Source organism: Crinia signifera, chromosome 3 (assembly GCF_055691185.1).
Source record: "Crinia signifera chromosome 3, ASM5569118v1, whole genome shotgun sequence".
NCBI lineage: Eukaryota > Metazoa > Chordata > Amphibia > Anura > Myobatrachidae > Crinia > Crinia signifera.
This window is the reverse complement of record NC_139219.1, coordinates 68,313,530-68,329,693: the sequence shown is the minus strand read 5'-3', so window position 1 is coordinate 68,329,693 and position 16,164 is coordinate 68,313,530. Positions and strand designations below refer to the sequence as shown.

Genomic DNA, 16,164 nt, shown 5'->3' with positions numbered 1-16,164 from the left:
ATTATCGGTGAGTATAATTCGCATTTTTCTTCCTACGATCCCCATGGCAGCCAGTATACTGGGACTTACCCAAGCAATCCCTGAAAAAAATAGGGCGGGAACCAGATGCTGCTTAAACAATTTATTTACACAGAGTTACCCAGGAGGGCCTCTTCAAGCACATAATTCCCAAAGTGGGCGGAAGACACATTGAGAGCATAATGCTTCGAAAACGTATGGAGTGAAGACCACGTAGCTGCCCGACACAGCTCTGCCGCTGACACGTTAGCCTTCTTAGCCCACGAAGCCGCTACTGCCCTGGTCGAATGTGCCTTAATCACCAGTGGAACTGTCTTTCCCACGCTACTGTAGGCGAATTGAATGACTTCTTTAATCCACCTAGCTATGGTCTGTTTAGACGGTGTAAGACCTCTTCTGATCCCCACCGGTATTACAAACAGACTCTTGGATCTCCTGAACGATTCTGTTCGCTTAAGATCTAGTGAGTGCCAGGACTTCTCCTTGTCATCCTTAGGATCTGGACAAAAGGCTGGTAGGACAATCTCTTGATTGATATTGGCCTCCGAGACTACTTTCGGCAGAAACTCTGGATTAGTCTTTAGCACAACTCTATTAGGTAGAAACTTCAAGTAGGGTTCCTCCATCCATAAGGCCTGTAGTTCACTGACCCGTTTGGCTGACGTAATGGCCACTAGGAAAATGACCTTCCAAGTCATGTATTTCCCAGGTACCTCTTCCAACGGTTCGAATGGCTCTTTGCTTAAACATTCGAGAACTAAATTTAGGTCCCAAGGAGTAACTAGGGGTTTCCTGGCAGGACGGATTCTTCTCATAGCATTACAGAACCTAATGATGAGGTTATTCTCTGATAGTCTACGCTCCAGCAGAACACTCAGGGCTGAGATCTGAGTCTTTAGGGTCGCCGGTGCGAGCCCCAGCTCAAAGCCTTCATAAAGAAACTGCAACACCTCTGCCATGGGTATCTTTGAGAAGTCACCTTCATATCCACCCCATGAGATGAATTTCTTCCAGACTCTGTAGTACAGGCGAGAGGACACTGTTTTCCTTGTCTTTAGTAACATATCTGATACTGCGTCGGTAACCTGAGCTTTCTTTAAGATCTGCCGCTCAATTTCCATGCCCTCAAGCATAACATTGTGGGGTTTGGATGGGTCAGAGGACCTTGCTTTAATAAGTCTTTCCTGGCCGGGAGGGACCATGAGGAGACTTTCGCCATTCTCAGGACATTCGTGAACCACGATCTCCTTGGCCAGTAGGGGAGAATTACCACCATCTCTACTTTGTCTTCTCTGATCTTTTTCAGAGTCCTGGCTATCAGGGGGAACGGCGGAAATGCGTACCCCAGCCTGAATTCCCATTTTATCGAGAAGGCATCTAGGACTGAGGCTTGTGGGTGATAATATTTTGTAAAGAATGTCTTCACCTTCCTGTTGCTGAAAGACGCCATTACATCCACTTCTGGTTGTCCAAAGATTCTGACCACCTCGAGGAAGACCTCTGTGTTCAGCTCCCATTCGCCCGGATCCATCGTCTTCCGGCTTAGGAAATCTGCTTCTACATTCTCCATCCCAGGGATATGAACGGCTGAGATCGACAACAGATTCTCTTCTGCCCATGCCATAATTTGACCTGCTATGCCCATGAGCCTCTTGTTCTTTGTGCCCCCTTGGTGGTTGATATACGACACCACTGTCACATTGTCTGTCATCACCCTCAAATGAGATTTCCTGACTCTCCAGTGCACTTGCTTGATTGCCTCCCAAACCGCAAACAGCTCTCTTGCATTGGAGGACATAGCTCTTTCTCTTTTTGACCACCGTCCTTGGACCGATATATCTTCTATGTGAGCTCCCCAGCCACTGCTGCTTGCATCCGTAGTTAGAACCCGGAATTGTCGGCTTTCCAGGCTTGATACTCTCAAGTGTAGATCTTCTATCCACCAGCGAACCGAGCTTCTTGCGGCTGGAGACCAGCTCAACATTCTTCTGTCGTCGCATCTTTTCCTTAGAAGGGGAAGCAGTAGCCACTGAAAGTCTCTCATTCGCCATTGTGCCCAAGGCACTACGTGAATACAAGAAGCCATCATTCCCAATAGCTTCAGCGCCCCTTTGAGGCCGAATTTGTTCGCCCCTAACATTTCTTTTGCTAGAGACTGGATCTTCACTGCTCTCTCCAGCGACAGAGCCACATGGAACTCTCTTGTATTTATCCTGACCCCTAGGAATTGAATTAGTTGAACTGGCTGCAGACAACTCTTCTCCATATTCAGGATCCACCCATGGAAACCCAGGAACTCGGTCGTTCGGGCAATCTTCTCCTGAACCTCTTGACGCGACCTCCCCGCTATCAACAGGTCGTCCAGGTACGCCCAGATTTGCACACCTTCCTTCCTCAACTCTGCTAACAGGGGGGCCAGGACTTTCGTAAATACTCTTGGCGAAGTTTTCAACCCGAAGGGTAGACAGGTAAATTGGAAGTGACTGTGACCCACGGAGAACCTTAAGAACCTTCTGTCCCGATGTTCTATAGCGATGTGGTAATAGGCGTCTTTGAGATCCACCGATGCTAGAAATTCGTTCTTTGCTAGACCGGCAAGGATGGAAGACATAGTCTCCATACGAAACTTTACTACTTTTATGTATTCGTTCAGCTGTCTCAGGTCCAATATCATCCTGTATCCTCCTGAGCTCTTTTCCACTAGAAATAGCCTTGAATAGAACCCTTTCCTTCTTTGGGCAAAAGGAACTTCTTCTATTGCTCCTATTTCTTGAAGCTGTTGAACCTTTAACCTCAGGTTGTCTCTGAGGATCTTTTGGCTCGGAATAGTTGATTTTATATATCTGTTCTGGTAGGGCACCTCTAGGAACTCTATACTGTAGCCTTTGTAAATAATTTGCAGTACCCATTTGTCTGAAATGGACTTCTCCCATCTTTCCCAAAACCGAAGAAGTCTGGCGCCTACGCCCATCACGTTCGCATAGTCATGCTTTTCCTCCTCTACGAAAAGGCTGTCGGGACCCCAATCTGGAGGTGTTCGGATTGCCTCTTCGGTAGAACGGTTTGCCCGGCCTATAGCCTCTGGCCTCTTTATAGTTCTGCTTGTAGGTTGAGGGATTCTGAAATTTGTTCCTCTTATCCTGGGGCAGTCTGATAGACTTACCCCCTGACAGCTTTTGGATCAGAGTATCTAGTTTAGGGCCAAACAGGTATGACCCCTGAAAGGGTAGAGCCGCTAGAGTATTTTTAGAGCTAGCGTCCGCGCTCCATGGTTTCAACCAAAGCGCTCTTCTTCCACAGACCCCTGCTGCCATGGATCTAGCAGCGTACAGAACTGAGTCTAGCGAGGCTTCGCACAGATACTCCACTGCCTTCTGCATAATACTAAGGTTCCTCAGAATATACTGCCTGGAGATTTTCTCTTCCACATCTGTGTGAAGATTGTTTAACCACAGGCGGAGGACTCTGGCCACCGAGGCTGTTGCTACGCCAGCTTTCAGGGACACTGCTGAGGATGAGTGTACTTTCCTGAATGCATTTTCCATTCTTTTATCCATGGAATCACGGAAAGCCGCTGCGTCATCTACGGGGATAGTTGATTTTGATGTGAGCTCAGCTACCGCCGCATCCACTTTAGGAATCAGGCACCAGTTAAGGAATTCTTCATCCCTGAACGGGTACATTTTATCAATTCTATTGCCCATCGACATCCTTTTCTCCACAGTCGAATGTTCTTTCACTATAATATCTCGTACTACTTTATGTACTGGGAAGGCTTTACCCTTCTTTCCTCGTGACTCGAACAGTGGGTCCTTGTCAGCAGTCGCACCATCTTCCTTATAGTCCATCGCTTTATATATATTTTTCAATAAAGCGTCAACTATCTCCAGGTCAAATGATCTGGTGTCTTCCACTTCTCCGGACTCTGCACCCGAACCTTCCACATCTACCTCTTCCTCCGTGGAGGTCTCAGCTTCCTCATAGGACAACCCCGCCATGGACCTTGACCTTTTAACGACCTGCATCTGGGCAAGATCTTCTTTGGACACGAATGACTTCTTCATCCAGTCCATAAGGTTCCGTACCAGGTCATCTCGTGAGCTAGGCTCCTTATCCTGCTTAGGCGAGGTATCACACTCATCACAAATTGACTTATTATTTGCAGCAGAGATCTCTTTATCACATGCCAGGCACCGAGAAACAACATGTCTTTTCTTTGAAGTCCTCTTCTTAGGAGGTGAAGAAGGCACACTGTATAAATGAAATACATAAGAAAGTTTAACTAAGCTAACTAAAACAAAAGAGAGTACCTAAGTGCCACAAAACCAGGCATACCTCTTGGGGGCACCATCAGGTCTTTGGGGTGAAGGCGCATCCATGCTGCAACACCAGACTGGAACAGGATGAACAAGCCACTTTGCACAGAGGGAGGCTAGGTTTAAATACCGCGCCTTAACCCTTCCTGTCCCAGCTTTCCACAGCTGAGAACGGCAAGCGGAACCAATATGTCCATGCATTGTTTCCGGGGGGCACTTTTTAGACTGCGCACCCATAGGAAACACCGGCCGGAAGTACGCGTCTGACGCACTTCCGCATCTCCTGCCGGCGGCGTGACTGCACTAGCCGCGTTCTCCCCGCTCTGAGGCAGAGCGCTCTGAAGCCAACGGGCACCTGGAAATGCCGGCTGGCTACCACACCACACACGCGAGGCGCGCTGTTCTGCACCTAACAGAGGGAAGAGGTAAGACTCACCCCCGCAGCGTGCACTCGTGGCTAACGGGACGGCAGGCACCATACTACAGGGAAAGGGCCTATAAATAAGGTCCTTACCTGCGTATCCTTCTTCCCCCCGGGGGACCTATCCCCCTCCAAACGAGGCAGCCTCTGAAATAAACAAAATGACCCTGCACTAACTGTCTATACGGAGACAGGAGAAAATGACACTGAGGGGAGGTAGAAGGGAGCTGATGTACCCAGAGTGGGCGGTCCCTGCAAAAGATCACCTGTCTGATTGGTTGGAAAGGGGAATATCCCAGTATACTGGCTGCCATGGGGATCGTAGGAAGAAAATATGCTACATCCATACGAACAATAATCATATCAAACAAGCATATTTTCACCAAATATATCATTTAAGTCAGCCATGTTGCAAACCAACTGTGATTTGACATAATACAATGAAGCCAGGGTGGACTTTGCCTATATATTTGCTCCTGTAAGATGAAAGCATTCAGGCAGATAAATACCCGGCTTATTTGGAGGACTCACAATCAAACCTGCGTACTCCTCTGTCTCAGTAAGAGCATCATGTAACCAGTTGAAGTCTTCATGCTGACGTATCACGGAGAACTCTGGGCTCTGAAATGTGGTCAGCGTGGTCTGAAAGACAGTTATCAAACATGCTTTATTCAACTTTTAAATATGGAACACAATGCAGAATTTGGAATAATGATATTCTTTTACTTACTCAATGTATAAAGTGCCAATAAAAATGTGCACTTAGTTTGACAGATCTATATTGTGTGAAAATAACATTTAAAATACAACATGTTAGAAAATGAAGAATGAGTTGTAAAAGTGACCAACACGTATAATAGACTGATTTTTTTTCATTGGCATATACAGTATTTCCCCTTTGCTACATCTAATATAGTTCTTGAGAATTAGACACTGTGTATAGGACATTAATGTGGTATACACAGACAGTATCACCATTGTGTGCTTTATTATACATAGGTTAGTTATATTACACTTCCATCCTAGTGCTAAACTATATATACTCTATGCATGATCTGTATGTACTATACATATTTATAAAAGGGTACTCATGCATTGTAGTCCGCTCAGATGCTGGGTACACACTAAACGATGTGTGTACCCAGCGACATCCCCTCTGTCTGGACCCATTGGGGTAGCTGGCATCAACAGAGTTTTCTACAACATGGCCCTCGCTTGTGATGTACTCAGTCATCCTGCATGTACATACGACAAAGGCGGACGCTGATGACACATAGTAACGCGCATAGTCAGCGACATCATAGAGCAAACACACATGAACATTTTGTCGTTCCGACCCATCATAATCTGCAAAATATGGTTTAGTGTGTACCCAGCTTAGCCAAGCCTCTGTGGTGGATGGCCACACCTCTTCAGCATGGCACACTACCACAATCATACCCAGGCCAGCTCACCTTTGTGTGGACAGTGAACTTGACTTTGTCTCTCTCACTAAGGGCATCTGGAATATCAATCTGCAGAGATGGGTCAGTGTTCAGATCTACAGATACCGACCGCACCTGAAAGTAGAAATGCACTGATTAGTATTTAGATCTACAGTCTCTGTATTAAAGGGTGCAACATACTGTACATGAGTATTTCCCCTAAGAACCAGTATTATTTATGTTTCATTATTTATTTACAGTTTCTTATATAGCGCACACATATTCCGCAGCACTTTACAGATATCATTTGAACACTCATATCAGTCCTGGCCCAAGTGGAGCTTACAATCTATATTCCCTACCACATGTACACGCACACAGACATTCTAGGGTTAATTTTTGTTGGGAGCCAATTAGCCTACCAGTATATTTTTGGATTGTGGGAGGAAACCGGAGTACCCAGTGGAAACCCACGCAAGTACAGGGAGAATATACAAACTCCGCACAGTTAGAGCCATGGTGGGAATCGAACCCATGACCTCAGCGCTGTGAGGCAGTAATGCTAACCATTACACCACCCGTGTATTCCACACAACCAATCCCAAACTCATACTTCATTTTATATAAATGGGTAAATAAGTTAATTAATATCTCAAACTTTAGTACCCGGTGTTTTACTAAAGAGGAACAAAATCCAGATTTTAGTATTTAATAGAAAAAATGTTAAAGAAAAAACCCTCAGCTGAATATCTGTCTCTGAGCCTAGTTCTTCACAGTAAAATAATCTTATGTAATTATGTATATAAGGGTTTGTGCCAAAGGGATGAGGATGGGATTTCCAACCAATGTGTCCGTCTGTCAGAAGAGCTGGCTGAATAACAAGAACTTTGAGAGGATACAGGAAATCCATTAAGAACATCTGACAAATTATAAAGTACATTTTAATTACAGAAATCTAGAAAACTACTTTATGCCCAGGGGAATGTGTGTGGCATAAGAATCTCACAAAAAAGAAAGACTACACATGATATATTGTTGCTGGCTGCAGACATATAATGTTTGTCACTGCAACCCTGAATACAATTCTGGATGTTATGAATAGAACAGAAGTCACATGAGACAAGTCATCTGCTCCATAAACTATTAACCGTGTTAGAAATAATACCTGACAGCATATCCTGCAGCAGCTACACTAATTCGGATTAAGCAGGCAAAGGAGACGCATCACATCCAAACTTGCCTGCAATCATAACCAGCTTTAAAAAGTTATTTAGGATGGACCTCAAAGTTTTAGTTTTATATAGGAGCACTTGGGTCTAAATAACTGGGATCTACCAAAGAATGAAAATAAAGAAATAATGGGTGAAAGGGAAACTCTTTAGCCGACATAACTACTGACCCAGCAGGGAATAGAGCAATGTAGCAATTTGGTGTTGGGCTCTCGGCTTTCTCCACAGAATGTGCAGTTTATTTAACGTAGATACAATGACCTTCGTTACCATGCCCGATCTGTGTTTCATGAAAAGTTCAGCTTTAAATTGTTCAAGTGGAAAAAGAGAATCACATTTATCTATCGAGGCTATTTTGTAGTTGGAAACAGAGAAATTGTAGCAAATAATGCCCCTTTCAGACCGCACATATTAACCGTTATATTGCCGTTTTTTTACCGTTTCAAAACGGTAATGTGTGCGGTCTGAAAGGTGCTGAGTGATTTTACCGTTTCCAAAAAACGTTTTTTGGAAACGGTAAATATGGAGGGTCCTACCCGTTTCAGACACGTTTATTTGGTGTCTAGAACGGGTCTGAAACGGTATTCTACCCCCCATCCCCCCCAGCGCAGGGAAGGGAATGGTCGCGCTGGGGGCAGGGGGTCCCTGCAAGTGTCCGCCGGAGCACAGTGTGTCCTGCCCCGGCGAGAGCTGCTGCTACTGCTGACGGCGCAGTCCTGCGCTAAGGAGGTGAGCGGGGACGGGCGGCTTGGGCTGGGGTGCAGGCGGCTGTCTGCCTGTACTCACCGGTTCTGGAGCAGCAGCGGTTCAGCAGCGGAGTGCGGGCAGCGGGAGCATGACGTGGATGTCCCACTGCCTCCTCGCCCTCTGTGGGGGTGGGAGAGACGGCGCTGAGAAAGTCCGACACAAGCAGCAGCAGCGCAGGGTGTGCTGATGATAAGAGGGACAGAGAGCAGCCAGCTGTGCAGCTGATGGAGAGCGGGCAGGGGGGCGCATGGTGAGGTGATGCCCCCAATCACCTCACCATGCGCCCCCCTGCCCGCTCTCCATCAGCTGGACAGCTGCTGTCCCTCTCAACATCAGCACACCCTGCGCTGCTGCTGCCTGTGTCGGACTGTCTCTATGAGCATTGGAAGGGGGGGGGGGGGGGCTTTACCGCTTTTCACACTGTTTCTTTCACACCGCAAACCTGCTTTAGACCAGGTATTTACATGCGTGTGAAAGGGGTTAAACTTGTTCTGACCCGTTTCAAAAAAACATTTTAAATACCTGGTCTGAGCAGGTTTTGCGGTGTAAAAGCAGCAGAGATCTGTGCTTAAATCCTGGTGCTTAAAAAGGGGGACATACCCAGTGGAGAAGTGTAAAAGCCCATACACACTGGGTGATTTTGAGCTGAAAGACACTTAAACTTGGTGTTTTGAGCAGCTTTCAGCTCAAAGCTGCCCAGTGTGTACAGCCCAGCGATGAGCGGTGATGTGCACTCCCGTATCATCGCCGGGAAAGCCATTCAACTGCCTGTATTGCCAGAAGAGGAGTGAATTTGTGGATGGCTTTGCATAGCACTGCACTAAAAACAGCAATATACCGTTTAACAAGTGCAGTGTGAAAGGGGTATGAAAGGAAATTGGAGCTTCCTGTGGGAGGCTCCCATTTTCGTCAGAAATCTCCTACTGCCTTGCACTTCATATCTCCTTGATTCTTCAGATTCTGCCAGGAGTGCCACTAAGGGGTTTCTTTGCAAGGACAGCGATTTGCTGTAAATCACTATGATTTGCTGTAGATGATCAGGTTCCTGCTGACTACTCATTTTCCCACTTTGTGAGAACCCCTGACAGAAAAGTAAGACAGAGGTACATGATCACACAGGGTCTTATCATTTGTGCTAGTGTGCACTCATCCATAGTGTGCTTCTGCTAGGACTGACAAGAGTAATAATGCTTGCTAGTAATCTTTGTTTAGAAAAATAGAGATACTAGTTTTCAAGATTAGTCAACTATGCTTAAGGGTTGTGTTTATTCATGTAAACAGCTAAACTCAACAAAACTGCTGGGTGCGATATGAAAAGTGCCATTGGGCAAACGGGTGACTCATTAACGAGGCAAAGCAGGAAGAGACATCTACATAACGTATTAAAATCTTGTCCGCCGCAGTGATGTACCCTGGAGTGCATCAGTGCATCAGTCTCCAGTGCATCAGTCTCCTTCCCCCTGGCCAAAGAGCGTAACTTCCATAGGTGCAAGGGGTGCAGTTGCTATGGGGCCCAGTAATATGTTTTACATACAATAATCACCATCAGTTGCTAAATAGGGGGCCCTTTAAAAATTTTGCTATGGGGCCTACGAATAACTAGTTACGCCCCTGCCCTGGCCAGCTGTACTGGGCATGCGCAAGATCTTGCTAATCACGCAAGATCTCCTACGCAGCTGAAGCCAGCAGCAAGGACAGCGCTGTACCTGCTTGTGGATAGGGCATCGCCACCCTGCAGCTGTCTAAGTCAATAGCCGCAGGTGACTGAACTGTTAACGCTGCTGACCCTTCCCCTGTCATTTACCGCTCACCGGACCCATCATACATGGGGTAGAAGCGGTACCCCCTTCTCCCCCATAACGCAAGCTCATACATCTGCTTCAAAGTTTGTAACGAGGCAGTTAGGAGCCAACTGGTTGGTACGTTATCACTTTCCACGGCTCAGCATATCTGCCCCAATGTGGAAGCTACAGTCTGTAGCCTGTTGAGTAAACTATGCAGGGAAAGCTTTTTCATCTACATTTTATTTTCTCCTACTGGGAAAAATCTTCAACGTATAACATTTTAATAAAGGCATAACTACCATTTTCAGAATAACAGGAAATAAATTTGCAGTGCAACTATAATAGGATAACACCAACTTCAGCAAGATTACTAAAATACCTCCTAATTTGAGCAACATTCCACAACACATAAAAACTCTCTCTAATGGTTTTCTAATAGCAGCAAGACAGAGTTTAGGGTAATGATGTGCGGTTAGCAGTGGGTGAAGGGTCATAGGATCCGAATTTACACTTTATGGCTTCCTGTTCTGGTTCAGGGATAATATAAACACCGCAAAGCAGTGGTGTCAAACTCATGGCCCTTCAACTGCTGAGGAACTACACATCCCAGCATGCCCTGCCGCAGTTTTTATACAATGGATTGCTAAAACCGTGGCAGGGCATGCTGGGACGTGTAGTTCCACAACAGCTGGAGGGCCATGAGTTTGACACCACTGTCGTAAAGTCTTAGTAATATCTGTTCAAACAGAAGAACAGTTGGAAATAAAATATATGATGTTCCTCATATCAATATAAAGGCTGGAAAAATCCCAGAATCCAGGTAAAACAATGTGCCTTCAGAAATTACTTTCTCTCAGTGTGTACTCAGCTTTAGTTACTCCCAATGAGTCGGATAGAAGCTTCCCTTTTAAACTATTCTTCAACCTTCTAGAATGGACAGATTTTCTACAACAAATATATATATGTATTAGCTGGTATTTAATATGGAACAAGATCTTCTAATGTATAAAATGCTTTGCTCTTGAACTTCCCACATAAAAAGGTTACATTGGAGAAAACATATTTCGGCTGGTAGAAAATACTTTTGTCTTCTGGTTTTGGCATCACTACAGTGTGATATAAGGGCAATGATACCCAGTAACTTTATGTACATTGCCTTAAATAAAATAATTATATATATATATATATATATATATATATATATATATATATATATATCTGATGAAGGCTGGCATGTGGCCGCCTGAAACAGCTGTTAGGACTGCTGACAGGCTGGTAACCATGATGACCGTTTGAAATACATCTATTTTTTTTCACAAAAACGTGAGTGCTGGTTTTTCTTTCCCTCCAAGGAAAAAGTGCTATGTATATATATCTATCTAGGCTGATTAAAGCTAAAAGCAGACAGCGGCACTCCAAGGTCTTGCAAAGGTATCAAAACCGCATTTATTGGGTAAATGCAAAGATCCGACGTTTCGGGGATCAAGTCCCCGTTTTCAAGGTGTAGGTGAGACGTCTCACCTACACCTTGAAAACGGGGACTTGATCCCCGAAACGTCGGATCTTTGCATTTACCCAATAAATGCGGTTTTGATACCTTTGCAAGACCTTGGAGTGCCGCTGTCTGCTTTCAGCTTTAATCAGCCTAAATATCATCCGGAGGGCACCAGGGCAGTCGAGATTTGGGAGAGTGCCAGGCCGCAACGCCGAGTATATATATCTCAAGAATATACACTTATTCACAGAATTTAGTCAAGTCCTCAAGTCCTGGTCAGCAAATAGCGAAGTTACATAAAGATGGCAGTGGAAGAGGTGGGGGCCCGAAGATGGGATGCAGTCATTTGGTCTACAGTATGATGGTCGACAGTCATTAGGTCATTCACTGTTTTTTTGAGCCGATAGGCGGTATTTCATGCCCTACCATCCACTAGGACGTGGTGGGAGAATAAAATAGTGTGCCGAGCGTATCGAGGCACCATGCGAGGGGATGCGGTGCACTTTAAACTGTGTCCATGTCGACTGTGTTCACATTCGGGTCAAAAAACCCCATGTCGACCTTTTGACTGTAGACCTAGGCAATGTCAAACTTTTCTCATGTCGATCTAGACCCATGTCGACCTAATGACTGTCGACCATCATGCTGTAGACCAAATGATCCCAACCCCCGAGGACGTGCATTTATACTTTAGTGTTACATAGACAAAAAAAAAAAAAAAGGTAACAAGCAAACAATGAATAAACTTGTGATATAGTAGAAACTGTAGAACGGATCTGCTCATACAGGCTCATATAATACTCTCCTATTTCAGCAATAATTGGTTTTAGAATAAACACCTAGAAACTGCTGAATACTAGGGAATCAGAAGATAAGTCCAGAGCACCAACATCCTATTAGATAAATGTCAGGAAACAGACTGGAATGAGAGCAAAGCATGAATTTATTTAAAGGAACAGCGCCTAATGTGAATGTAAATCCACCCGCTGTGAATGGAAAGCAAATGCCACTGTATGCATGTCCAGGGTGTACGCATCTGGGCAGTGCCACTCTTCTGTACATGAGAGTAGCCGACACCATTACCACTTAGACCTAACGCATGCTGAATTTGGCTTCAGAATAGCACGGAACTATTCTGAGAAATCGCACTGCTGCTTGCAGCCCACGATGCCCGCAGAGTAGGCTAAGAGGCGCATGCAGCCCAGGACGCCCGCAGAGTAGGCAAAGAGGCGCATGCAGCCCAGGACGCCCGCAGAGTAGGCAAAGAGGCGCATGCAGCCCACGATGCCCGCGGAGTAGGCTAAGAGGCGCATGCAGCCCACGACGCCCGCAGAATATTCAAAAAGTTAATCTGATGCAATTCCGTAATGACGGTCTTCACAGACACTGACCCTTATTCTGGTTCACTCGCAAAGGCAAATTCCTTCTCAAATGGACAAAAACATGTGCACTGCAGGTGTGGTAGATGTAACTTGTGCAGAGAGAGTTAGATTTAGGCGAGTTATTTTGTTTTTGTGCCGGGTAAATACTGACTGCTTTACTTTTACACTGCAATATAGATCTCACTTTAAAGTAAAACCCCACCCAAAGCTAATGCTCTCTGCACAAGTTACATCTGCCCCACCTGCAGTACATATGGTTTTGTCCATTTGAGAAGGAATTTGCCTTTGGGAGTGAACCAGAATAAGGGCCACTGAGTATGGTATAGATTAGACAATCTACAATGTGCCAAGTGGTAAATTTTGCTTTGTTTTACTTTGAATTCTAAAGTGATGTTGAAGTCCCTGTGTAAACACGCCTAAGATGTTTTCCATTTTGATTAACGCATACAGGATTCTTTGTGGCTCTCCACTTTATTATTCATTAGAAGACTGAGTTATTAGATAATACAAGTACACAAAGAACATAAAAGCTAAGACACTGTGCAGATTGCTTTTTGACGGCACCTTGCAATCTTTGTACAAGTGCCTGTGCCACAGGACAGGGGAAACGGTGCTGTGCACTACAGCAGATGCAATCCTGTGCATACATGTAATACTAGGGAAAGCTAAAGGGGCGCAGAGCTTGCATTTATAGTTTCCTTTATTAGAAAGGAATGGAGCCATTTTCACTGGAGGCCTTCGGGTCTTTTAATAAGATGCATTTTAAACCTTCCCAGGTGCACTGGACAGAAAAAAAAAAAAGGAACAAATCCATGCAGCCCACAAAAACTGAAGAACATAACAAACCAAAGGCATTTTATCCTTAATCTGGGTACACACTGTGTTATGACATGATCCAGCTATGTGGTAACGTGGTGTAACATGCTGCATGTAACTACACCAGTGTCCACCACGGAATTGTGCTATCAGATGTGCAGTACATGCAAAAGGGACGATTTAATGAATGACGACCGTGTATGATGATCAGAAAGATATATTGATACAAAAGATCTTATAGGGTGTACCCAGCTTTACCCATGCATGAATAAAGCTATGAATGGAGCTAAACAGCTGGATATTGCTGAAGTGGTGTGATTTTGGACTATGGGGGTAATTCTAGTTCACGACTTCTGACAAATTCCTTCTTAAATGAACAAAACCATGTGCACTGCAGGGGGGCAGATGAAACATGTGCAGAGAGAATTAGATTTGGGTGAGTTGTTTAGTTTCTGTGCAGGGAAAATACTGGCTGCTTTATTTTTACACAGCAATATAGATCTCACTTTGAAGAAAACCCACACCCAAATCTAATTCTCTCTGCACAAGTAACATCTACCCCACCTGCAGTGCACATGGTTTTGTCCATTTGAGAAGGACTTTGCCAGAAGGAGTGAACCAGAATATCCCCCTATGATAGAAAGTACATCTCTTCAGGCTTTTCCACATCCGTGCCCTAAATAGAAACACTTCTACTTCTATTATGCGATCACCAAGTAGAGAGTAGATGTACACTCTAGGGCAGGGCGTCCCAAACATTTCTAAATCACAACATAACACCCTAGCGTATCAGAGTACTTTTCACAGTACCTATTGGCCAACAGTTTACGGGTGAGAAATGTAGAAAAAATAATAAAAATAAGTAAATGGTGTTTAATCAGATGGAGCCGCTCTCATCGGGTGCACTGACTGATCAAGGTGACCTGACTCGGCGCGCCGTTCCCCGGGACATAGATGCTTAAGTGTCCCCCATGCACCTCACTCACGCCATGCTATTCGTCGTGAGCTGCTCAAATGAGAGCGACTCCATCTGTAGGTCAATTCAATTATGTGGTGAGGGACCATATTTGCTTCTGTTTGCCAACATATTTTCTGACTGGCAGCCAGCAGCACTGGTTTTTTTTACTATTACAACACCCATAACTAATATGAATTGGTCGTGGACAGTCACCCCTGCAAGTGCCCCGAGGCACAGTTTGGTTACCACTGCCATAGGTTATGCTGTGAGGACCCTTCACTGCACCAGCACAAAAGCAGGTACTGCAACACACATGCACTGCTCTTAATAAAGGAGGCAAAAAGTTTGAGTATAAACCTGAACTATTTCAGTTTTTCAAGAAAACTATAGTAATCACTAAAACAGGATTGGTTTCACTTGCTGTGCTGTGCTGCCACTACAGTTTGGCACATTGAAGGAAAAGGAGGACCATGAAAGAAACTTTAAAATATACCAAGGGGTTTAAACAATGTCCAGGAGGGAAACCTTCAAAAAGGAAGAGATCTACTAGAACGCAAGGACATAGGCCCTTATTCAGATCTGATCACAGTACAAATTTGTTCTCAAAATGGGCAAAACCATGTGCACTGCAGGTGGGGCAGATGTAACATGTATAGAGAGAGTTAGATTTATGTGAGCTATTTTGCTTCTGTGCAGGGTAAATACTGCAATTTAGATTTCAGTTTAAAAACACCCCACCCAAATCTAACTCTCTCTGCACATGTTACATCTGCCCCACCTGCAGTGTACATTTTTTTGTCCATTTTGAGAACAAATTTGTACTGCGATCAAATCTAAATAAGGGCCATAGACAAACTGGACAGAGGTAGGTTCAGGGGAAATTTGAGGAAAAATGACTTTACAGAAAGTGTAGAGAACAAGTAGACAACCTGCCATAGGTAGTGGAGGGTAAGGGGGGTATTCAATGTCAGGGTCACGGCAGTCGAGCTTGCGCAACCGCCGTGACCCAGTCCCGTTCTCGGTCAGCTCGACCGAGAACACGCAGGCGGGATTCAATGTCCCGCCTGCCGGGGAGCGGAAAAGGGGGCGTGGCGGCGAGTTGCGGCCGGGAAGAGGCGAGCTGCAGCCGGCAGCTCGTCACTTCCCGGCTGTTCTCGGCAGAACGAGCCCGACAGCTAGTGATGTCGGGCTCGTTCTGCTGAGATACCCTGCTCAATGCTGTCGGGGAAGACAGCATTGAATAGGGCCCGGCGGGCATCTCCCCGATGGGAGGTGCTCGCTGGAGATTGAATATCCCCCTAAATCAGTAGACCAATTTAAACATGCTTGGGACAAGCTTATGATTATTCTTACAAAGAACGAAAGCCAGATATACGCTATAAGATTATAAATTACAGTTTTCTGACTGAAGCTAAAATCTGGTAATGTACAGTATGGGAGCAAATGTCAATCAAGCATTTAGTCCCAAAAGCAAGGAAATGGCAAAATTGGTTCAGATAAATTGGTTAAATCACATTAATGAAACCAATTTGTCTTAACATCCTTGCGTACCACTCCATTGGCATTCTGTTCAT

The 16,164-nt window shown here is 45.1% G+C and overlaps 1 protein-coding gene across 1 annotated transcript in view; it reads right to left on the bottom strand.

Annotated features, from left to right (window-relative positions):
- The window catches only part of SNX5 (sorting nexin 5), a 54,442-nt gene that overhangs the window by 18,089 nt on the left and 20,189 nt on the right, over positions 1-16,164 (bottom strand). Inside the window, exons 2-3 of the mRNA XM_083175954.1 lie at positions 6,210-6,314; positions 5,287-5,397 (exon numbers count right to left, since the gene is read on the bottom strand). Of these exons, the coding sequence (XP_083032080.1) occupies positions 5,287-5,397; positions 6,210-6,314 (216 nt within the window). The remainder of the gene's footprint in view (positions 1-5,286; positions 5,398-6,209; positions 6,315-16,164) is intronic.